Here is a 26,089-nt window from a genome sequence, read left to right as displayed (position 1 = left end):
GTTAACCTCCTTCAAAAAGAAAGAAAAAGTCACCAGTGAGAACTGCCACAGGCATATCATGTGAAAAAGGACTGAAGGGTATTTGGGATGGGGAAGGATCTAGGGAACAACTTCTCAGCAATTTAAAATTGGAACATGAGCTTCTGATATGAGGACAGAAAGAAGCATAAGTATGTCCAGGGGGGTGGGATGAAAGATGATCCACTCTGAAGTCCCTCAGCGGCCCAGACACAGGAATCTGTAAGTGCTGTAATCACAAAGATTGCTTCTACCTACAGATAATTTGTGCTGAATTTAGAGTTGCTGAGACAATTTCTTTAGAAAGTCCCAATTAAATATCTGGTTGTAGAAGACAAGACAAATTCCAAGAAAACCCACTTAATTCCCTCCACCACCCTCTTCTACTTTCCTCAGAGGAGGTTATGCTACAGTTTCAGACCACAAGAATTTTCAAGACTTTGTTTTCCAACTTAGAAGTAAACAATTTGGAGTCCTCTCTTGGCCCCTGTGCCACTGGTTTCCACAAGGTCTTTCTTCCTAAAGCCACCTGCCACTGGATGTGTCATAGAGCAAAACTCCTGTTGTCAGTTAAGGGCTAAATAAAGGAAGCTAGCCTAGTTTTTACTTAGATGCCACTTCCACTCACCATGAATAGGGAAAATAGATTCTGGAAGTTTCAGTTAGGTGGAAGCATGGTTCCCATTCCTGCCACAGCAATTCTAGAAAGAGCAGCTTGGGGAGAAATGGGTTGGGAGATATTGATATTCCCTGGGAACATGCCCAGCTCTGGGGTGCATGGTGTCCTTCTGGGTGTGAGTATGGAGGGACTCAGGGGCAACAGGCAGGAGTCTCACTCATTAGAGGTGTCGGGGTCATGAGCACTGGAAAGTTTGCAACAACGAGCCAAGGGATTGGTCTGAAAGGGCATAGGGGACCCGCATGCTGAGCTGGGTGGTTCCGGAAAATTCCAGAGACCTGCTCTAATGCCAAGCTCTGAGCAAGGTGCTGGTGGATCTTAATTCACTTAATTATTACATTTAATTCTCACATGAGTCCAAATGCCAATTTTTATCTGCTTGGAATTTCCCTAAACAATTCAGAATATGTGCTGTAAGGTTAGAAAGGATGTTTCTAAGGAATGTTCTGCATCACTGAATCATCTGTGAAGCTCTGTAGTTTCTATGGCAAATCAAATACACATGTAAGAAAAATGTGAGCTGGGGTCATTGCTTTTTTCTTTGAGATTGTTATGAGAAGCTAAAATTCCCTTTGGTCTCTACAACAAGGTAGAAATACAGAGAAAAAATGCTCATCAGGCTCGTCGTGATAAACAGGCACCTGAGTTGGGGGCCTCCCTGGTGGCTTAATGGTTAAGTCTCAGCACTACCATCATGAAAGCCCGAGTTTGATTCCTGGCCAGGGAGCTACCCACACAGCACAGCAAACCGCTCTTGTCTTGCCCGCTGCTCCCCTCAGCAGTGTATTTCAATAGATGTGCCTGTTCTGCTCCCCGCTCTGTCTTTGGTGAATCCTCTCACCCCTTGAACCTCTGGCCTATACCCCAGTTCTATGCAAAAATAAATAAATAAAATCTTTACAAAAAACAAAAACAGGTACCTGAGTCTGTGTGTTTCCTCCTTCCAGTAAGGCAATACCCAGTAAAATGCCTTCTGAAAAAATTCTGTCATTTTTCGTGTTCACTATGACATCAATGACGAGTTCAGATGCACCCTCCTTATCCAGCAGACACTGAATGTCCGACAGTGATGTCCCCGTCTTGTCTGTATCTTGTCCAGAAAAGCTTCCTGTGATCAGGAACGTGAACAAATCAGACATTAGCAGCACACAAGGTTTCTAAATTATGAGACTTTAAGACTACTTATGAGTAGGGTTTTTCCCCCCATAAAGTTAAATATAATGGAAGTCAGAGAAAAAAAAATAAAGCTTGTAAAAACATTAACTATTTATTGAAGGTAAGACATGGTAGTTAAATATCTTTTCTTCATAAAAAAATTATTTTGAAAAATAAAACTAGCCTTATTTTTGTCTTTACAGATTAATAACCTATGATTTATTTAACTATTTTCCAGTGTCAAAAGGCAAGACTAAGTATTAATATTCAAATCTGTTGTTTGGTGATCCTGAAGCGGCACAAAGGTTTTCAACAGCATTCTTTAAATACACGTTCATATTTGTACTATTTTAGGTGAAATACAAGAGTAACATCAGCATGAAGATATGTGATAAAAATCCAGGAATGAGGGGATTTTAATCGATCAGTCTTACCTCCTCCTTGGGGACACTTGCTGTAGGTTCCAGAGAGGTGTCCGTTCACACCCACTCCATAATCACCTTTAAAGTATCGATTCAGGAGTATTTTTCTTAATGTGTTGCCCTAATAAAAAGGTTAAGAGAAGCATTAGCTGTTATCTCTTTTTCTAATGAAAGGGAAAACATTAGTACATTAAAATGTCTCTTAAATGCATTTTATGAATGATGTTGACATGGGGAATAGTTCATTTTATACTGCATATTTTCTAAGGCAAAACTTGCAAATGTTACCCAAAGAAATAATAATTTTTACTTCTCTCTGAAGAACAAAATACGGAATTTTCAAAAGAATGTACTAGAAAAAAACACTATGAATTTAAGATTGTTCAAAAAGCAGAGGGTCAGAATGCTAGTGGTATCCCCAAAATACAGATGAATAACCACCCCCCTAAGTCTTTAACAACAGGAGCTTAGTAAAAAGAGCTTGAAAGGTGCTGGGTATGTGGCACTTGCTCAAACACACGAGCTTGAGAGGACAGTGAGTGAAAGTCTGACTCCAAGAGCAGTATTCAGAACACATGAGGCAAGAGATAGGGCAATCTTTAATCAAACAAGTAATTAAAAAATTCCTGAGTCTTCAATTTTGTAGAGCTTCCAAGAACATTTTAAAAATAATGCCTTTTGCAATAATCATTCTCATGTATGTACAAAATATTGATAACGCTACATCTGTTTTATTGGTTATAATTATTTTATTTTATTTTTTAAGATTTTATTTTATTTATTTATACAAGCACTGGGTACAGTCAGAAGCGTGGGAGGGTGAGAGAATTCACCAGAGCTAGAGCAGGGAGCAGAGCAGGCAGACAGATGAAGCACACTGCTGAGGGGAACAGCGGGCGGCAGGAGAGGTCTGTGCGCCATGTGGGACCCTCGCCAGTGGCCGGGGATCGAACCAGCACTGCAGAGGCTGCGGGCACCTTTGCAACCCAGCGCTCAACCGCTGCGCCACCAGGGAGGCCCCTATAATTATTTTAATAGACAAGAACAATTTTAAAGTATTACTTCAAGAATACTTGAATAAAAAGGGGCCCTCGTTCACATGAACCCAGGCCGCTGCTCCTCACAGCAGGCTCTCTACCAGACCGTGACTTATCTTGTGCAATTTCAAGAAAAACAGGGTTGGCGTCTCATATTTTTCAGCATTTTATATGATAGCTTTCAGTGATTATAATAAGAAGAAAGGCTTCGAGCTGTAGAGATGAGAGTGACGGTGAGAACAGCAGGCTGAACTCTCCCTTAAAGAAATTAAATTTCTCGTTCATATGATCTGACATTTATTTTTCTCTCCACTTAACAACTTCAGCCTCTAGTTTACGTGTCTAAAAGTTCTCTGACAGCCTCTCTTCCCATAGTGAGATGCACAGTAAAAACCCACTTCACTCCAAAGAAATGTTTTGTTTGGATTTTCCTCCCCTTTTGGGAGGATCATTTTTAAATTAGATAAAATTAATTCTACTCAAGAGGTTTTCTTCCCCACCCTCCAAAGGAAAGACTTCGTCTGTCATCTCTAGGTATGCACATAGGATTTATAGCGTTAGTAGAGCTGTGCTCATTCATAGAATAAGATGAAATTAGTCATCACCTTTAACACTTCACCCCATGGGAAAAAGTCTCCAATGAAGAAAACTTGAAATAGGAAGTTGGAATAAATGTCTGTGTTCTAAAAATTGAAGTATCGGTAAAAGACACAGTCAGGATAAGCAAGTCCAGACATTGGGTGTCTGCTGTCATCCTTGGGACTTTGGCAGTGGGACAGGTAATGCTTCATCTTGACTGTGCACTAGGGGGCTTTGCTCCTACTATCCTCTGGGGGATAAAGGAGGTGTAGGGGGGTAGGGGTGGCATCGAGGGGGCCCTCCTTGGAGCCACCCATTTCCTCTTAGGTGCTTCCAGAAGGTTGAATATTTGTGTTGATTATGGAAGTGACCTCTGAGGGGAGAGTTATATTTTATTCACTTAGGAGAGTGCTTAGAACACAGTAGCTACTCAACAAATATTTGTAGAGTGAAGACAGGATGAAAGAAGAGCTTCTCAGGTAGAGAATGTGATGTGAGCAGAAACACTTGGAACACTGATCAAGAAATCCTCCCATCATTCAATTTGCTTAAGACACAATGTGTGAAGACCCTGCAGGAAGCTGTAGCTGAAAAGGTAGAATAGTGAGGATTTCACAATTCAGGTCATGTGAACAAGAAACTTAATTTCTTTAAGGAGAAGTTCAGCCTGCTGTTCTCACTATCACTCTCGTCTCTATAGCCCGAAGCCTTGCTCCTCACTCTAATCACTCAAAGTTACAATGTAAAAAGCTGAAAAATATGAAAAGCCAACCCTATTTTTCTTGAAATTGCACAAGATCAGTCACGGTCTGGTAGAGAGCCTGCTGTGAGGAGCAGCAGCCTGGGTTCATGTGAACGAAGTTCCCTTTTTATTCTTTGTACGAAAGACTTTAACCAACTGATTTTAAGAACCCAACAAAAAGGTAAACAATCACTTTTTTTTTTAAATGGAGAAATACAAATCTGCTTTTTACCATTTGTTAAAAAAAAAAAATGCCCTTTATACAAAAACAACTGTTGAGTGAGACTGAGTCAGGTCGAATTAAAGAGTCACATTTGCCATTATTTCTAAATTCTCTTCAGCCAGATACAACTGCAGGGGCTTATCAGATTCATAATCATGAAAATGAAATTCTGGCTGCAGTCAAAGCTTGCATTTCCTAACTGTGGAATATTTGGAGCTCCCATGTCTGTGTTCTTAACTCTGGAGCCAGCAGCCTGGGTTCCAATCCCATCTACACCACATACCAACTGAGCATCGTCAGCCCGTTTCTCTACCACCCTGCGCCTCCGCCCCACAAATGTCTCAGGAATAACCACTGTCTCCACCCTCCCAGGGTTTCTGTGGTGAATAATCTGGTGAAAGTATGTAAGTTCTCAGCACAGCTCCCAGCATATACTAGTCCACATAAGCTGTGCTGTGCTTATCAGTGGATGTGATCCCAGGACTATCAGTGTCATCCGGAGCACTGGTCAGTTCATAATATACTAAGTGCTTGTCCATACTCTCCCACTGGATCTAAGACCTCTCCACCTAAGTGGGGGGAAATCTAACATGCTAAGAAAATGGCAAAAATAATTAATGATAAACTGCCTGAAAATCCTGATTTGTCCACCAGTCCTCAGTCCCTGGAATGATATAATACATGTGAGCCAGTGTGCTCATCCTTCACTATATAAAATGGAACTTACAACTTCCATTGAAATGGAAGAAACTCTACCTTTGTTCAAACTATAGTTTTCAAGAATGGCAGAAGAGTCCATTCTTGGTGCTAAAAAATGAACAAAGAACAGCCACAGATGGAACACTCTTGTGTTTGTCTTGGCCATCCTCACATGAGAATGGAAAACTTCAGATGGAGCTACGTCACAAATTTAGCAGAATGGATTTCTGTTGGCAAATCCCAAGTTCTGACTTGAAGGATCAGGGGCAAGTGGGTGGAGTGTCTCGGCTTGTCTTGGGGCATTCTTGGTGGCCTGTTTGGTGTATGATGGATGACTGTCGTGATGGCTTGGATGTGAGTCACCTCCACCTTTCACTCAAATAAAACCATTGCAGAATGCTTGTGAGAAAGTCTGGTGCCAGGATTGTAAATAATTGTCTCAGAGCTCTAACTTCCATGGCAGGAATGTGCGGGAGGACTGAAAGCACATTAAGGCATCTTGGAAAGGATTGCACAATATCTGAGAAGTTGCACTTCTGTGCTCATTCTTCACATCCAAAATGAATTCTTGTGGAGGTTCCCATGGAAGGTGTCTTTGCTGGGTTGGGCCAAGCAGCAAGCAGCATCCTTGCCAGTCTTCTCAATGTCAGAGTCAATTCCAGGCCACAAGACACAGCTTGGAGCCAATGTCTTCATGTGAACGCATCCCAGATGTGCCTAATGTAGTGTAGCCAGCAGAACTAACAACCACCTTCTGAAATTACAACAAAACATCTCCATAAAAAGACATCTTCTGTGGTCAGAGAAGGCAGGCTGACAGACTGGGAGTATCTGGGAGGACTAGCTCTTTCCCTTACCACTTCCTGCAGCACCAACTGCAATGCATCAAACATTAAGAAGCTTCGATATGATTGCATTTCATGGATAGAAAGAAACAACAGCAATTTATTCACCTCAAAAAGGCCTAAAGATTTTCTCTGATTTTCAAGAAAGCACAACATGCTGCCTTCTGGCAGTTAACAGCATCGGGAGTATGGAGGTCCCGCCTCCACATTTGTTCCCTTTTCCTTGGAAAAATGATACAGTGATGTAATACATTTTTCCACTGTGGACAATATAATCAAGACATCATCAAAATATGACACCACAAACAGAAACCTAGAAGATGAAGTCCTGGGCTGGAAATTCAAAATTAACAGAAATCGCCAATTAAAGATGCTTGATTTAGGCTTCTTCTTCAAAGACTAATGACTAGCTATTAATCAGTCTGGACAAGATCTTCAAGGAGAACGGTTGTGTAGTTCCCCCACAGTCTCGCTGTAACATTTAACTTGATATTAGACTAACTGCTATTTCGCTAACCTTTGGTTCCCTGACAGCATGACTGTGAGATAGTCTTCCTTTGAATTCCAAGGTACATTTCAAGTTTCAAATAAATTATTGAAACAGCTGTAACCTAATGAAATTACATGAGGTCCATTGCTATAATTAACTACATCTGCAAGGAAGTCCTCTGGAGGAACATGGCCAATCACCTTTAATCTAGTTATGTGATGGTTTGACTTTCTTGGTCACTGGCTTCAAGGAGTATAAGTAAATCCTTCCTCCTGATGGTTTCTACCCACTGTCTTCTAATGAAAACCACAAATTTTAACTGTGGTTACTATATACATTCACAAGATGCTCTTCATCAACACAGTGACACAATCATTATAATCTTGAAAAACAAATTTCTCAATAATTTTATTAAAGGGGCTTTAAAAAATCCTGGAAAAACCACTCATTGACACACCACAACGACAACCTCTGTCTTCCTTTCCTTCTACTTCATCATTGTGAAGACATTTATTGCACCCCCTCCATGTGTCAGGAGCGAGAAAAGGGGTGCAAAAAGGCAATCCTGCAGCATATGGTAGAAGAAAATTCAGATATGTAGTTGAGACATATGGCACTGTTTTTTTTTTAATATAAATAAGCCTCACTAGTCCATGTGACTTCATTTGTGAAATTTAAACACTTAAACAGTCAATGATGATGATGTTTAAACATTTGGCAATGATATCGGAGAAAGAGTAACTTCATTTATCATTCCAAGTTTATCAAATATCCTTGCCTCTAGACAAGCTCAGTTGCTGAGGAGCCTCTACACGAGACAAGTCTGTGCCCCTAGCTCCTAAGGACTGAAGAATGCTATTTATTTTCTTTTAGTATAGCAAATGCCTCTCAGTATCTGACTTCCAGGAAGCAAATTAATAGGAATAAAACACAACAGAATTGCACACCTCAGCCATTTTAACATGGCATCTGCTTAATGCAAAGGTTAAGGAATTGTGCCATCCCCTCCCTAGTGGTACTGAGAATGGATTCTTCAGCTTGTAATTGTTCGATTTTCTGAGGTAGCCATTGCCATCTCATGTCCAGAATGCAGAGTTGAAAGAAGAGTAAATAAGCAAGAGATGAACAGTCAAGCTTCAGGTACCACTACCCAACTATGGTAAAACTCTCAGCCTCACATATCATAAATTACCACCTCACAAAGTCACAGTTCAATGATACATACCCACTAAAGTGAAGCCTAGAACCCCATGGGACGTAAAATACAAACCCCTGAGAGCACTGTTCATCACTGAAAAGAGCCCAGAGTCAGCACGCTGCCATGCCAGTGTGTGTGCTCACACCGAAGCTGGGGAAATGGAAATTCAACTGGTTATTTCAACATTTCTGCCCAGGCTTTGGATGGCATGAGGTATGATGGAGGTGACATAGATGGCTCAATAATAGACTCGTTTGTGAGAAGTCCCAGAGAACAAAGAAGATAAAGCCAGATGGGAACAAATGAGAAAAGTGATATTGATCTGAGATATAATGTCAAGTACAACTGGGAAGTCTTCCGGTTGGACAATGGAAACATCCTATTTAGCTTGCTTGTGCCCATTCAGAGGCACAAGCACAGTGATTGCTGTCAAAGTTCACAATTTTTTAGCACTGACACCAAGGTACAACTGCAAGGAAGCAAGGAACAATGCAGACAGAGGTAACTAGTTCTCGCCAGCCCTGGCTCCACCTCCGTGCTTCTGCTGGTCTCTTATGTTCTCAGTGAGATCCAGAGCACCAACCTGTGACCTGCTGATCTCCAGTCAAGACAGAGGTGAGCACAGGGGATGGAGAGGAGCACTCCACTGCAAAGAGCTGAGCAATGGGGGGAGAGGGGGAGAGAGAGAGACAGAGAGAAAGTGTTCACCTCTTTTCCACACACACTAGAAAAAGTTTTTAAAAAGAAATAACACTGTTACTTGCATTATTTATCAATCAATGCAAATATTTTGACAAAAAAGTACAAAGCCAATTTTTGATAAATTTGGAATATATTTTGAAGTTCTACAGGCAGAAGGCATAAAAATTTATTTATGGTGCTGACAGAATGAATAGGAACTGTGCAGAGCACAACTTCAAGGGAAGTTTTTGAGAATTTAATGAGATAGTATGTGCACACAGTTCAACACCTAAGAAACGCCGCCTCTCCGCAAAAGCTCCCAGCCTTCTGAGCTGTGTTTACTGGATAAACAATGTTTTGGAACCCAAGGTCATTGGTTTGGGTGGGCCTGGAACCTGTATCTAGCTCTGTGTCCTCAAGAATTTTACTTAAGTGCCCTGAGACTCAATTTCTCCATCTGTAAATAATAATCACAAGCGTATAGAACACTATTCTAAGGATTAGACATTACATATATGAAAAGTTCATGTTTTTAACTCATAAGTGCTAAATAAACTGTTATTATAATACTTTGATGTTTAAAGAAAAAAAAAGTTTCAGGATGAAAAGGACCTGCAGAGCTGATAGCGTGTGTTATACTGCCCAGGGACACAGGGCAGCCACAGCTCCAAATGCCGGCATAAACACCCAGCTCCAACCTTCTATATATTTTTAAGATAAGGTAAATTAAAAACCGGCAATTATTTTATAGAAGACTACTTTGAAACCAACTTGATCTACATGTTATGGTCTCATTTAAAATAAGAAATAGGGCTTTCCTGGTGGCACAGGTGGTTGAGCGCCTCACTGTGAAGCTATCCACAGCTTCTGCAGCCCGGATTCAATCACAGCTGGCCAGGGAGATCTCCACATAGCACAGCAGACCTCTCCTGTCTCATCTGCTGCTCCCCTCAGCAATGTATTTCGTCAGTCTGCCTGTTCTATTCACTCTCTGTCTCTGGTGAATCCTCTCACCCTCTTGCGCATCTGCCCTGTACCCCTGTTCTTGCATAAATAAATAAATCTTTTTTAAAAAATGAAATAAATGTGCATAGTTGTAGCTATCTTTAGCAAGTACTTTTCTTAAAGTGCCATTAGTAAGAAGACCCATATTTCATATTCTACCAGAAAAGAACAAATTTCCTTCCTGATTATCTATCTTTAATTTAAGACATGTAAGAAAAATATTGACTGTATCTATAACTTCTCATGCAATGATTGCTCATTAAGAAAGACTGTGCTTTCTAACTGGTTTCCACATATCCACTTGGTGGTCTCTAATTCACTCTTCAATCAGTAGTCAGAGTAGTGTGAAACAACAGAGAACTGGAGTTCTGAATACAGTGTACGAATACAGAATGCTTGCAAATCACTGAGAAAAAAATCTGGTTTCAGAAAGTGGACAAAGTAATTGAACTGGCATTTCATAGAAGATATACACATCTGGTCAGTGGACATGAAAATATACACCATCATTAGTTACTAGGAAAATGCAAATTAAACTACAATGAGACACCATTTTATAACTACAAGAATGGTAAATATTACTAAGTCTTATAAAACCAATTGCTGAAGAGGATGTGGATCGACTATGGGAAGGAAAATTGGTACAACCATTTTGAAAAACATGTCTGTACTCACACTTTCATTCCTGGGGAAACAGATGCTCTAGGAGACTCATAACATCACATCCTACACAGTAATATTAGCATTGAGGTGCAAAAAAATAGGGAAAACAAAATATTAAAACTAAAGCCAATCCACCAGCAGTAAAGTGGATCAATAAATAATGGCATATTTGCAGAGTGGAACAGTATACAGAGGTAAAAATGGATAAGTTAGAGCTCCACAATTCGCAACTTTGATGAATCTCAGCAACATGTTGAGAGAAAGGGGGAAAAAAAAAGCCAGTCTTAGAAGACACACAATATAATATTAAAAATGCAAACTACCAGTTGCCTCTGGAAAGGGCCAGAGCACACAGGGAGATACAAGTTATTGGTAATGTTCTCATTCTTCATTTGGCTGGGGGGATTCATGGGTTTTATATAAATTCAGTATCCCCGTAAAAGAAAATACTCAAGAAACAATAACAAGGATGGCTGCTTTCTACCTAGGGGGTTCTGTTGCTATCCACCTCTCTCTGAATGCTGATGAAATTTATTGCACAGCTCAGGTGAGGATTCATGATCCAACACCTACAAATCTTGAACCATTGTCATCACTGTTTTCTGCACCAATCCACATCTCCCTCTTGTCGTACATGCTTTCAGCCTCTCATCACCCTCCCTTCTGTTTCAAGCCGTCAGCAGAGGATGGTCTCTTTTGCCAGTCATGTTTTCAGACTGCCCTCCCACCTACCTCTGCACTCTCAGTTTTGCATAGTTAACTTCCATATAACCTTTAGGTCTCCGTTCAACCACATCACAGTGGATAGCCTGAACAAGTTCTCCTTGAACTTCACCATATGCTTTATACTTATATCTATTTATATCAATCTTTGAGTGATTCGGACTCCTCCACTAGATTATAAGCACCATGAGGATAGAATTAGGCTTTTCCTTTCTTTTCTGCTTGACCATCAACTCCAACTCCTAACATACAAAGTACTGGAATGATTTTGAAAGACTGCAAAAACCAATGATTCTGAGTGAGAGATCAACACATTAACCAACAAAATTTGGTCTGGAGTGCAATGTTTAAGGACTGTGTGAGATGTATACCACATCTTAGAACCCTCATCAAGATATAATCAATGTTACTTGCATGTTAAATAGTTTTAGTATGTAAATTTGTTGACTATGGTTCTATGACTGAAGAAAGAAGCATTGTTAGAATCCAATCAGCAAAATGTTACAATATTTAAAAGCAGATGGACAATTCCAGTATTTAGTCTCAAAAACTAGAAGTAAAATATTAATGATTGTAGATACGACCTATGCAGGAGAACACACCAATGTGCCAGAAGTCCACTCCGAGGTCTTCCCTTGTTACCATGTCTACTGAAATAGGATTCTTGTATTTTATTGAAGAATACAGAAAGCACCTTGAGGCTGTAAATCATGCCAAGGATCTGATTCAGCAGTAATTCCTCATATTATCGTCTTAAAATATATAAAGTCACTATTCTTTTTAAAATACTGTATTTGGGTATACCATGATTTATGATAACACATTCTATTTTTCCTCATTTTTCTCTCATCAAATGAAAACAATTTTCTTCCTTTAGTTTTTGTTATTACATTAAAAAATTCTGTAGGGCCTCCCTGTTGGCGCAAGGGGTTAAGACACAACCTATGAAGCTATCTGCAGCCACTGCAGCACCAGTTCGGTCCCCAGCCTGGGAGATACCCACATGGTGCAGAAGACCTCTCCTGACTCACCCGCTGCTCCCCTCAGCAGTGTATTTCAGTCAGTCTGCCTGTTCTGTTCCCCACTCTGTCTCTGGTGAATCCTCTTACCCCCCCCCCCACACCTCTGGCCTGTACCCTGGTTCTTGAATGCATAAATAAATAAATCTTTAAAAAAATTATGTAGAACTAATTTGGATCTCTTTTTTTTCCCCATCAAAATGGTCCATAAGGACATATGGTATGCTGACTTTAAGATAAGCAAGGATCTGCTTTCACGAGCTCCTAATTGTGCTTGATGTGCTGACCATAATTTTCAAAGAATTTCACAGGGAAAATCTGAGACAATATTTTACAACTGGTGGGCCTCCCCGGTGGTGCAGCGGGTTGAGCACCACACTGTGAAGCTGTCTGCAGCCTCTGCAGCGCGGGTTCAATTCCCGGCCGTCCAGGGAGATACCCACATGGCGTGCAGACCTCTCCTGCCTCACCTGCTGCTCCCCTCAGCAGTGTCTTTGGTCCATCTGCCTGTTCTACTCCCCACTCTGTCTCTGGTGAATTCTCTCACCCTCTGGCACCTCTGACTATACCCCAGTTCTTGTATAAATAGATAAATCTTTAAAAAAAAAATTTACAACTGGCAACAAAAAGGAATTACTTAAATATACATCAACATTTCAAAGCACCAACACAATTATTATAAAAAGAAAATGAGGTCTCATCTCCATTTCAGCACAACCAAAAATGCCTGAGCTGATTACAGACTAAGCACCAAAGGCCTAACTTAGGAAGAGGATTTTTGAGAAAGTCTTTGTGCAGTCTTGTGAAAATTTGAAAATCATCTTGATTCCCCATGGCATACCCCTAAGAGGTATTGCAAATCTCCACATATGAAGAGCTCTAGCTGAAGTCCAGGACACTGAGACTGCCATGGTTTAAATACCACGTGACACACATGTGCTGCTAAGGAAGCCAAGCTGCTTGGCCAGGCTTCTGCTCCACAGACAGACTTTCACAGCCTGCAGCATCACCTGCTACACACAGCCTGAAAGAAGCCAGACTAAACCTTCTCGAGCTGTACAGAAAACTAAAAAACTTCAATACATTTGATTGGAGGGGAGCCAACTATTTGTAATTAGTAAATTGAAGAGTAGAGGGAAAAAAGTCTTGTCAGTGACCTATAGGTTGCTTATCTAATAAATATTCTAAAACTGGGAAGAAGAGGTCAATCTCTCTCCTCTCTCTCCATCATTTTTATATTCCTGTATATTAATGTATATTTGCTAAGGATATTTATCAAATTTTCCAGTTATTAAGCTGCTTTCTCCTCCTGGGTATTGACAAGCATAGATGAGTGTGTTGCTCCCCAAATCAGCAATGACATTGAATAAACACGCCCCCTTTCTATTAAGTTTCAGTGATTCTAACACACACATCTTTTGCACACATTTTAATGTTTCTGAATTACAGCTCATTTTAAAATCAATAGTGTGTCAGAGGTTAGTTGGCACATTCTTATTCTCTCTAGTGATACCACTGATAGTACATTAGAATTGATGAGCTATATTATATGGAATGAGAAAATAAGAATGTCTTTTAATATGACACTGTAACACAAGCCAGCTGAGCTTCACAGTCTGTGGCTTCACTATCACACACATTTTCCCCATTAACATAAAGCAAGATAAAGGTACACCAGAGATTTGGGGGTTAATCTTTTATCATCAAACTATTAGTTCAAAGTGTTTTCCCTTTTTCATTGCTATGTGTTTGATATGAGATCCCAATTCCCTGTCATCATATGTTTTGACATGATACTATCTGAGTTGGACTTGCATTAACCTTAGTAAGGAAAATAGGAATATTGATGGGGGGCCTCCCCGGTGGCGCAGCGGTTGAGTGCTGGGTTGCGAAGCTGCCCGCAGCCTCTGCAGCGCCGGTTCTATCCCCGGCTGCTCCCCGGCCACCAGAGGAGGGTCCCACATGGCGCGCAGACCTCTCCTGCCGCCCGCTGCTCCCCTCAGCAGTGTACTTCGGTCCTTCTGCCTGTTCTGCTCCCCGCTCTGGCTCTGGTGAATTCTCTCACCCTCCCGTGCTTCTGACTGTACCAGTGCTTGTATAAATAAATAAATAAATCTTAAAAAAATTTAAAAAAAAAAAGAATATTGATGGGGATGAGAGGTAGACAGCATTGAACAAATCCAGAGTAATGGTAAGTAAATAACAGAGATACATACAACTAATTTATGAATGCATATTGTATTGCTTTGCTTTAAAAAAATTCCTCAGTCTTCCCTTGAGACCACTTTACATCCACTAGGAAGATTAAAATAAGACATTAACGAGTATTGGCAAGGAAGTGGAAAACCTGGAACCCTATACAATGCTAACCATAATATTAAATGCTGCAACCACCTTGGAAAACTGTTCATCAGTGGCTAAAAATAAAACAGTATCACATGACCCAGCAATGCCAATCCTATGAATATGCACAAGAGAAATGAAAATATAAGTCACGGGCCTCCCTGGTGGCGCAGCGGGTTAAGCGCAGTGCTGTGAAGCTGTCTGCAGCCTCTGCAGCAGGAGTTTGATTCCCGACTGGCCAGGGAGAAACGCACGTGGTGCAGCAGACCTCTCCTGCCTTGCCTGCTGCTCCCCTCAGCAGTGTATTTCGGTCCGTCTGCCTGTTCTGCTCCCCGCTCTGTCTGGTGAATTCTCTCACCCTCTCGCTCCTATGACCTGTACCCCAGTTCTTGTATAAATAACTAAATCTTAAAAAAAAAACAGAAAAGAAAATATAAGTTGTAAAAACACGTGTACATGAACATTCACAGCAGCATTGTTCAGAGTAGGCAAAAAGTGGAAACCACTGAAACTCCCATGAAATGGTAACTGGATAAACAAAATGTGGTCTAAACCCGATAATGAAATATTACTTGGAAATAAAAAGGGAATAAAATGCTGCAATACACACGAGCCTAGAAAACAGGATACTAAAGGGAAAAAGGCAGCTCTGAAAGGCGACATTTTTATGATCGCATTTATAAGAACTACCTAGAAGTGACACTACTTAGAATTGTCAAGTCCATTGAGACAGAAGGTAAGTTAGTGGTTGCCGTTGCAGGTGGAGGATTCGGGAGTGACTGCAAATGGATATGGGGTTTCTTTTGGGGTAAGGAAAATATTCTTAAAGACTGGGGTTGTTGCAAATCTGTGGATATACAGAAAACCACAGAATTACACACTTTAGCAGTTTGAATCATGTGGTCTGTGACAATCCCAATAAAGCTGTTTTCAAAACATGAAATAAATCCATTAGGTTAAGGAAATTCACCCTGTAAATAATCTAGAAGAACATATAGATGATGCCGGTCTGTCCAAATGCGTGCTGAGCCGCTGAGCTGGCACTGCTCTGTCCCACAGAGCTCCTGCAGCAAGTACATCTGGGCAGCAGATGTGTGACAGAGGCCCATGTTTTGAATGTTACATCTGTTAGCAAATGTGGAGAGGCTCAAACTGCTAATTAAATATGAAATTGTATGTGTCAATTAGGAGCCAACTCCTTGTAAAACTGCCTAACATTTAAGGCACAATAAATTGAGCCGGTATCCAAGACTATTTGTGTCCTGACCTGAGGAGGAAGGTATCCGGGGTGCTGAATGTAGGCGAGACAGTTTCCATGGCTACCTCACACTACTTGAGGTGTAGAAACTAAAAATTACAAACAATTTCATGAAAATTATGCTTCACAAGTTATATTAGTTATAAAAAAATACTGATCTTCCTGAATAAAAAAGCTAAAATATATTTTGTTGATAAGTGGATATAGTTTTATTTTTGCAGTGGAGAGGGCCACACATTTTTTAAAAGGATAGTTTTTCAGTTGCTTTAGAATTCCTAGTACAGGAAGGGGCATATTCAAAATACATCCAACATCATAAGGCTTACAGCAAACCTCAAGAGTTTGAAAGACATTTAGTTTTTATAGGAACCAACTATATCGAATGATTCCAGCTGAGTTTAATAATTCATCTGCCCATTGCATGCTAGTATGTCGGTCTTTCCAAATACACGTACACTGTAATTACAGCCAGGTCACTCCACCCACCATCCAGTGCCGCTTCCCATGAAATAAGAACACACATCTTCCAGATGTAACATAAAAGTCACAGTGTTTTCGCTCAGAGCACACAAAATGCAGTATGAAAAATCTCCTTAAGAGAAGAAGATATTCCCACACCACTGTGATGAGACCTGACAACACACCTGGTTCACACCTTTCTCAGGTTAAAGAAGGAAGAATGAGAAATTTACAGCACCAGCTTTTACCATGTCCCCAGTCACTTCCACTATCAAGCAATCGAGTCAGGATCTACTGCCAGAACGCCGAAGATCATCAGCTTGCTTGGAAGGGCAGCTGTTTTCTCTGGACCCCCTGGGCCTAGTCACTATATGACATCCAACGTGAGAACAAAGAACACAAACTGTTTTTATCGAGGAGACAGATGAGTCGGTACATTTTAATCAAACTAAGTCAACATTTGCTGGTGTATCAGGACGATTATACCAATCTCACTGGCTGTTCAGCGCAAACTACCGTAACTCCTAGTTTAGCAGTAGGTGTTAACAGCGTTATGCTCTTCCCACACTCTTTTAAAGAGGGTGCATATGTTTTCATTGATGGCTAACATAAGGATAAGTTTTCAAAAAATTAGAAAAGGTTCAATGAAAGTGTTGGGGACAGGACTTGGCAGGAAAGAACAAAAAAAGAACTCGACCTACAGAAACCTTTCATTAAATAAAACTTTCTCTGATCGAGTTTTGTGATGGTTTTCTACTCTTCTCCCCTCATCTTCTTTATGCTCATATTGATTCCCCCAAAGTTTTCCTGTTTTCCCAGTCTCTTTTCACCTGAGTGATAACCAGACCCCTTCCCTGCAGCCCTTCAGTGTCTGGGTGTCTGATCTGAACAGTATCATTTCCATCAGGGAGGCAGTAACATTCAGACCTGCTATTTTTTTGACCTGTGCACCTTATACTGCCTTGACCTTCACCTTCACTGCCATTTAATTGAAAGCAACAACAATGTTCTGGACACCCAACCCTGAGAATAATTTGCATCCTCCAGTTACACATTCTTCTAGGAGAATGCCCTTGGAATAATCAGGAAATTAATTCATCCATGTGCAATTACCTGGTTGGCATCTGACTTTCTCATTAAATCCTAAACTCTATAAGGGTGTCAGAGATTATTCATCATAGCATCCCTGGGATCCAGCTGACACTCAGTATTTTTTTTTGTAGTTATCTATTCTCTCATCCATTCTGTCTCTTTCCCAAAACCCCTGTATTCTGTCGTTTTAATGATTTACTAACAAAAATTTTGATATTTTAATAGAATCATTAATTTATAGACTTAGATTCGTGTTTTTGAAAATCCCCTAAAGAGCCCCATGATGAAACTGTCTTCATCTGATTTTGGCTTCTGATGAATAGAAAGCACTCACTCTCAAGCACAGTGGTGCTGACGTATAAACACGTGTGACCAATCGGGACCTACGCACAAGCAAGTGCAGGAGGGGAGGACAGGAGGGGATTCCATGTGTCCATTGCTAGCTGCAAATTAGGTCCTCAAGCCTCAAGCAACTCTGCCTTCCCCTCCCCCTGCACCCTCATCAGTGTCTAGCTTTGCTGGAAAAGACTTCTAGAACCATTCTGCCTCATCTGCTCTTCACCTTTCAAACCTCATCAAAAAATACCCCTCTGCACTTGCTTTACCTCTCAATGCACATAAAAGCGAACTAACTTTAAAAAAAAAATCTAAAGCATTTGAGCAGATGCCCTTCCTACCAAGGGGACACTATGCAGTATATGCAGTATGCCGCATTTATATCTGGGAGATTTCTCTCTGTGTGTTCAAAGACCTCTGCTTAAAGTAGAATTAAGCTTCATTATGACATTGTTATAATGCCAATTTTTTGTTATTACTAAATTATGTTTACTGAGGCAATTTACAGCACTGGATGCTTTAGGGGTACAGGGTCACATATCTATAAATGTATTTTGCCACACCACACCCACCACCACAGCACACATAACTGTCCATCTTAGGTCACTGGGCTCTCCACTTTGGATTCACTCTCTCTTCCCCTTTGGGAGCCCCAGTTGCACAGTAGGAACTGAAGGGTTTGTTCTGGTTTAGTTTTAGCTGGTCTTTTGCTTTGTTTCTTTATATTCCATATATGAATGAAAATAGCTGGTATTTGTCTTTCTCTTTCTTACTTTTTTCCACTTAGCATCATTGTCTTGTTGCAAATGGCAGAAGTTCATCTTTTTTATAGCTGAGTACTATTCCAATGTGTGTCTGTATCACATTTTCTTTCTACGCTCACATGATGTTAACATTTCAACCCTTTGAGAAAAAAGTATTAGTGTAGTTGTTCATTTTCGAAAAAAATAATGTAATGAAAGTCCATGGTAGAAGATGTCATCAGCTACCCTGCCTGTGGCTATGTCCCCACCCACACAAGATGGTCAAGACAAAGCCTCAATTTATAGCTACAAGAGGCCACAGGCTAGAGCCTGATAAGTTCACCAAAACCTCCCCCTTTTCTTCTGGCACACTCCTAGACCAATCACCCAAACTCTGTGCAATCAGGGGGGTCATGTGACTGAGCAGCTTGAACATGGGAGCAAATTACCTGGAACCACTAGGGTGGGAGTCTGCTGTTCCTTCCTCCACCATATCCTGAAGCAGAAGGTGGCCTAGGAGGATGGAAAGCACTGAGCCAGGAAGGAAGTACTCGAGAGCTGGGCAGTGGGAAAGTTGCACTCACACGGATGTCTACTACTAAGCTGACATAGGAGATCTGCCTTACACTGTCCGGTTTTTAGGTCCATCTGAAGCAAGATGGCCTTCTGTGGGGTCCCCTGACATTATTGCCTGGTCTCATCCTGGGCAGCTGCAATCCAGACTCTTCCTAAGGCATTGTGTCCACACCCATCTCTGTATAGGGAAACTGACCCTGAGCACAAACTAGCCAGGAAGCTACAGGAAGATGCATCAGGAACAATTTCATCCTTGCCAAAGTCCTGTTTCCCTAATTTTCTCCCAACAGGCCTTCTTCCAGTATCTTGGCCATATCACTCCTTATCCTCATCCAAGGTTCTGCAGTCCCTGAATCCCCATTAGCACACACCTCCCCCACCCCACATACAGACATGCGTGCACACACCCGCTCCTCTCCCTGAGGCCATCCCTGAATGGATCCACTCCAGAAGACTTCTCAGCCTGACTTGAGGTCACATGCATGTCACCAACCATTTCAAAATGCTCGCTAGCACTCATCTGTGTCCAGAAATCTTGTTGTCTATCCATTTTCATTTGTGCCAGCTTTGAAACTGAAAATTAGTCTCTTCCACAACGATGGCTTAAGGATGATTAAGCATCTAAAAGAACCCATAAATCCCTCAATTATATCTGTATTCCAAGAACAATGAGAAACTTGTGACTAAGGAAGATTTGGTTGTTATATTTCATTATTTTACCAGCCAACAAAGACATACAAGCGAAATCCCTTAGTATGATCATGAAAAAGCTTCCAATTAACTGAACTTTTTCAAAAGAGAGAGAAGAAAAAATAGGAAGGGAATGGAAAAAAAAGGATAAGAAAAAATGGTTGATCATACTGGCTGGGATTTGTATTGATTCAGTTTGCTATACAAGGAATGAAATGATCATTGCTATTTCTTCTAACAAAGTCCAGAAAATGATTTATAGGAGTATTTACTGCAGTTGTGATGTTTCTAGGCTTGAAATAAATCCATAAAAAAGAGACCCTTCTGTACTGGATCCATCAAGTTCCAGCCTGGCTAGAGGTGATGATAATTATTGGAAAGTGAATTGTTATGTTTTCATCTGACTGCCTATTGCCTTGCCATGTGCTGTTTCCAACTCTGTCTGGAAATAACAGTACATCAAGGCATCTTGGGTGACTTATATAACCAGCTACTATCATTTGAAAACTGTCAGCTTGATAACTTGCTACTGTAAGTGCAGTCACACTGTTGGAACACTGATTTCAGTTCCTTTATTTTCTGCCTGTTGCCAAGACCTGTATTTAAAAGGGAAATTCATTCAAAAGTTTCACCTTTAATCTCTAGCTGTTATGTTTCATTACTAATAAGAACTAAAAAAAAAAAGGAGGTATAAGGTATAGTTGAACTGTAATTCTTGCTTTGTCAATTAAACTTGGCTTTAACTATAATCAGTTCTTCAGGAAAAACATAATTATCTACTGCTGTTTGGATTTATAAGAACAGACTAAAAAAACAGTCTTCAAATAGAACAGAATCTGTATATTCTCAATAATTAAAAATAAAATGGTAGAAAATGACTCTTTTAAGCTCTCCTAACAAATAGACAAAATAATTTCTTACTACTCACATATTTTGTACTGACAAGGTAGTAAGATCCCTAAAAGAGTAGTGAAAAATGGTTCATAAAATCTTTCTCAGATTGAATCTATATATACCAGTACCAGCAATTATTATCATTATTATTATGTTAACTATTAATTTTATTTATTAATGAGAATAATTTTCCTGAAATTTCCAAGTACTAATTCCAATTGGAATCTAAAACTGTTTTTCAGAAGAAACGAAAGGCAAGAAAGAATAAAACAACATCTGTCAATTTCCACCATGACTTTTTGGGGGAAATCTGCACATTATTTTGCCTCCATATGTGAATAGCAACAGCTGTAACTGTTGTATAAACTGCAAATCAAGGCTGTAATATTAAAATGCATCTTTACTATTTTTTTTATGTAGAAGAACCGGGGTGTACCCCAGAGGTGCAGAGATAGAGTGGGGAGCTGAACAGTCAGACTTACTGAAATAATACACTGCTAAGGGGACCAGTGGGTGAGACAGGAGAGGTCTGCTACACCATGTGGGTTAGTTACCTGGCCTGGGATCAGACTCAGGCCATAAAGGTGATAGCACTGAGTCATTAAAATGCATTTTTAAAAGCAGATACAGACTTCCATATATTCGTGACTAATTCATTTAAATTATATTTCTCTCATGGAAATCAATAAAGACAATAAGGAGAATGAAATGAAAACTCCATTTTCAACAAAAAGAAGAAACACATAAAATACTACTAAGGGCCTATTAGGCCACTCATATCAGTGACCACTAGGCAGGTGAGATGGGGGATGCACTGAAAGCAGTAACAGCACACCAAAACCACAAGCAAGGGCAAAACCCTGTCAAGTTGAGAAACCCACCCAGAAATATAAAGGCTGTGTTCCATAGTGCATCACAGACATGAGAATAGGGTAAGGCAAGAGACTCTGAGCAACAGGGCTCCAGAAGGATTCAATGGAGGGCCAGTTTTATAGGGTGGATTCTCTTTTGGTGATGGCAGAAAAGGAAAGAGCTTTTGGAACTTCAGACTCCTGTAGATTACTAGCTCTAGCAACAGAAAGAATATACAAAGTGAAATAGAAGGGAGGGTTAAGAAGGCAGCAGCAAGATTTATCAATAAATGAAACACATGAATTATACCTACAAAATGACATTGTTAGCAAAGTTTTTGACAAGCATTTTTTAAATAATAAAATCATTTCTATTTTTAAAAGATGGCAGAAGAAAGCAACAAAATGGTAAGAATTCAGGAGATAAGAAAATAGTTCTTCAGAAATTAATAAATATTGGGTAGGGACATGATTATTCTACACACTACAAAAACAGAGGGACAGACAGGAGGCTGTGAGAAAAACAAATACAATTAATACTAAGAAGGCTCTTCAAAAGCTAAAAGAGAAAGTGAAATAAAGAAAGATACTGAACAAAGACTCATCCTACCATAAGTGGGATCTGAGGGAGAAAAACAAAGGAATTGAAGAGAATAGTTTAAAAAGACATCATGTAACCAAGTTTTCCTAAACACAAAGAAGATTTGAAGAGTACAACATTGATAACAAGCAAGAAAACAAGGAATTCACTTTTAAAATCAGAAATCAAAAGATCCTTTGCATTGGGAAAATAATGAACTCTCCTTAAATAACCTTTAAGACAAAGAAAAGAATTCGAACTAAATTTCAGAACTTCTAGAAAACAACAGTAATTAAAATCCTGTGTATTGAGAAATACTATAGGATATCCGGCTGATAAAGTGCTAAGAGAAAAATCCAGAGCTTTAAACATTGGTAACTATAACGATAAATTAAATGTCATACTGAAGCTCTTTTAATAGCAAAAATTTAAACCACAGAAAATTTAAAACTATAAGGGTATATAATGTAATGAGTTGGAAAAGAAAAATAACAATACATATTTAAAAAAAAAAAGTTTCCCTATAGAATGAAAAAGATCCATCAGAAAATTTAGTAAACAATGAAAAACAAAGGGCTAAAACATTAAAGGGGGAATAAGCAAAGAAAATTTTAAAAATTTAATAGTAAGATTTTCTATGACCATATTAATTTTAAAATTCACATATTTTTTTTCTTAAAAGCCTAAGCAAAATGATTAATTTTCTTGGAAAACATAATTTACCAAAGTTAAACCAAAATGAGAATCTAAAAGGATCATTTCAAAAGAACAATTAAAGGAAATTGTCAAAAAGCTAAACACTCAAAAAAGCACCAAGCACAGAGAGATTTGCAAGGAAGTCCTACCAACTTCTAGAGAAGAGATTATTTCAATTGTTTCAACTGTTTCTAAGTGTAGAAAACAAGAACATATTCCAAGTTCTTCTTATGAAACAAGTGACACTGATATATAAACCTGGCAAATAGTTAACAGTAATAAATAACTACACTTTTTAACAAGTAACATTATGTGCACATATGTACAAATTCCATGGCCCAATGCAGTCTGTTCCAGGAATATAAAGATGGCTCAATACTAGAAATAGTATGAAATCTTTAACAACATAGGAATGACATTTTGGTTTGTATAGAACAACCAGGGTGTAGGCCAGAGGTGCGGGGGGGGGGTGGGGTGGTGGTGGTGGTGGTGAGAGAATTCACCAGATGCAGAGTGGGAAGCATAACAGGTGGATTTGTTGAGATACACTACTGAGGGGAACAGCAGGTGAGACAGGAGAGGTCTGCTGTGCCTTATGGGGGTTAGTTCCCTGGCCTGGGGTCCAACTCAGGCCATAGTGATGATAGCATTGAGACTTAAGCTCTAGGCAACCAGGGAGGCCAAACAACATAGGAATTTTAATAAAATATATATTAAATATAAAAAGAAGTCATATATGATCATGCCCTACCATGCTAGATGACATAACTAACATCATTTTTCTTTTTAAAAATATATTCAATACACTGATTCTTCCTTAACAAAATAAACATATGTTCCTTATCCCAAAATCCAGTGTCAGGCTTAATAGGAAATAATTGGGCAATCCCAGTAAGACCATGACAGGTATGTTTACTATTATCATCAATATTTAACACTGTTGTGAATATACAATCCAGCACAATTAGCAGAGAAATGATCTTAGAGATAGAAAATTTGGCAACTATCAGTATTTGCAAATGATGTCATTTTATCCTGTGAACACCAATGAAAATAAAAAGAACAACTATTGAAACAGTAGAATTCATTGAAATAAGATTTAAAAATATTAAAAAAACTCTCTAAGTACTGATGGGGCAAAATAGTGTTCTGAAGAGTAACATAAGAGATGAGAGCCTGTATTTGCATTTGCTTGTGCATGGACAAAGAAATCAAGGATACATAAGAAACTCTTAATAGTGATTATTTAATTGGAGGTAGGTATGAGGGCAGGGAATGGATACAAGGAGCATGAAGGCAGGAGATAAATTATTCTCTTTATTTTTGTACCAAGTGCCATATTCCATAATCAAAATTCAAAGTTTTAAATGGAGATAATTTTTTTAAGGCTCACAAAGAAATTCAAGCATGCTAGTTATCATCTATTTTCTGCTTTAAACCCGCACCACGAAACAGGACTGGATTCTCATAAATGCCATTTCTGCTTCACTAGTTGGGCCAGGCTACGTTCTGCCAATAGGAGGCAGCAGAGAGCCAGCAAAGCTGGGGGAAGACTAGACTTGTTCTTGCTTTCTTGGTTTCCTGTGGGCTTCCTGTGTGCTTCCTCTTGACTTCCCTTTTTTGCTTCCCATTCCTGTGAGTGGAATTCCAGCCATGTCATTCTGGAAAGGTGTCCCTGCCAGTAGCTACCATGAACCCAGCCTGTAGTTTTTCCACCACTACTTTTCCATCAGAAACATCTGCTTCTGCACCTTGCCAGTGCCTCAGAAGTCTGCTCCCAGCCACAAAAGCCCTCGTCCACATTTTTAACTTTCAGAAATTCCAGTCTCCTCCTTTTGCTTCAGCCCCAGAGGTGACACGTCAGTGTGCTAGTGTTTCATTCCTTTATTCCTAGTTAACAATTCTTTGTATTAAATCATTTGTGACATTAACATGCTTTTGTCTGCCTTCCAACTCAAACAGGATTAACAGGCCATGCAAATCTTTCTTTGTAGTTTTTTTTTTTTTTTTAAGATTTATTTATTTATTTATACAAGAACCAGGGTACAGGCCAGATGCATGAGAGGGTGAGAGGATTCACCAGAGACAAAGCGGAGAGCAGAGCAGGCAGACTGACGAAATACACTGATGAGGGGAGCAGTGGGCGAGAAAGGAGAGGTCTGCCACGCCATGCAGGACCCTCGCCAGCTGGGATCGAACGCGCTGCAGAGGCTGCGAACAGCTTCACAGCGCGGTGCTCAACCGCCTGAGCCACCAGGGGAAGCCCATTTCTTTGTAGTTTTTAAGTGATACTACTTAAATTTGTTCAACTATTCAAGGGTGTGGACCTCCTATTGGCAAATATGACTTAGAAAAAAAGCATAGTCGAACAACTCAGGAATTGAGGAGACTGTTTTCCATAAAAATGTACTTTGTTTCTATTTAGAATACTTGGGTAAAATATTTCCTGAATCTAGTCATACGAATCATTGTGAGAAAAAGTACATTACAGGAGCCTCCCTGGTGACGCAAGGAGTTAAGACGCACCTATGAAGCTCATTGCAGTCTCTGCAGCACCAGTTTGATCCCCAGCCAGGGAGCTATCCACATGGCACAGCAGATCTCTCCTGACTTGCCTGCTGCTCCCCTCAGCAGTGTATTTCAGACAATCAGCCTGTTCTGTTCCCCACTCTGTCTCTGGTGAATCCTCTCACCTCCTACAGCTCTGGCCTATACCCCGGTTCTTGTATGTATAAATAAATGGAATCTTATTTTTTTTTTTAAGAAAAAGTACATTAGAGATCCAGATTCTGCCCCAGTATTTTCATTCAATTGTATAAATCCTCAAAATGAAACTCCATCTAACCAACCTACAGATTGCTGGTTTCATTTAGTGTATCATCTGCAGGCTTTTTTTTTTTTTTTTTTTGAGGCGAAGCATTGACAATAGTTAGGCAAAAACTGACATTAGTATTTAGTTTATTCACTCATGACTGAGGTGCAGAAGACCATAGTGTCCTTTATTGTTGTTTACTTTCAAAATGCAACACATGAAATCATTTCTATTTCTTATGCAATGACAAGTATTAAATAACTACTCAACTTTAAGTTTTAAAAAATGCCTTCATAGTTGCCAGTCACATACTTGGGAAATGAACTACCGACATTTGAACCATCAAGAATGTGTTTTTATAAAGTAAATGTCATGCAAACTTGTCTATATGCTGGTGATTAGCTTACAATGGGCAAAATGTCTGATGTCCATTGTATGCATTCAGAGCCTCTCAGAGTCTCCCCAGAGTCTGAGCCAGTACACTGAGGCCATGAAGCATGTAAGGCCACAGACTTAATTTAGTCACTGCAAACACTCCCCCTTAGAACTAATATCTGTGGTTCAAAACAAGATGATTTTGC

The 26,089-nt window shown here is 39.8% G+C and overlaps 1 protein-coding gene across 4 annotated transcripts in view; it reads right to left on the bottom strand.

Annotated features, from left to right (window-relative positions):
• ITPR2 (inositol 1,4,5-trisphosphate receptor type 2) overlaps positions 1-26,089 on the bottom strand; it is a gene marked incomplete at both ends in the record, with an annotated part of 472,402 nt that overhangs the window by 155,894 nt on the left and 290,419 nt on the right. For all 4 annotated transcript variants that reach the window (XM_084254830.1, XM_084254833.1, XM_084254831.1 and 1 more), the window contains 2 exons: positions 1,618-1,805; positions 2,287-2,395. In XM_084254830.1, the coding sequence (XP_084110956.1) occupies positions 1,618-1,805; positions 2,287-2,395 (297 nt within the window). The remainder of the gene's footprint in view (positions 1-1,617; positions 1,806-2,286; positions 2,396-26,089) is intronic.

The sequence above is a fragment of the Talpa europaea genome, assembly GCF_964194135.1.
Source record: "Talpa europaea genome assembly, chromosome: 15".
In the NCBI taxonomy this organism is placed as follows: domain Eukaryota; kingdom Metazoa; phylum Chordata; class Mammalia; order Eulipotyphla; family Talpidae; genus Talpa; species Talpa europaea.
The sequence above is the reverse complement of the archived record's forward strand: the minus strand, read 5'-3'. Positions and strand labels throughout refer to the sequence as shown.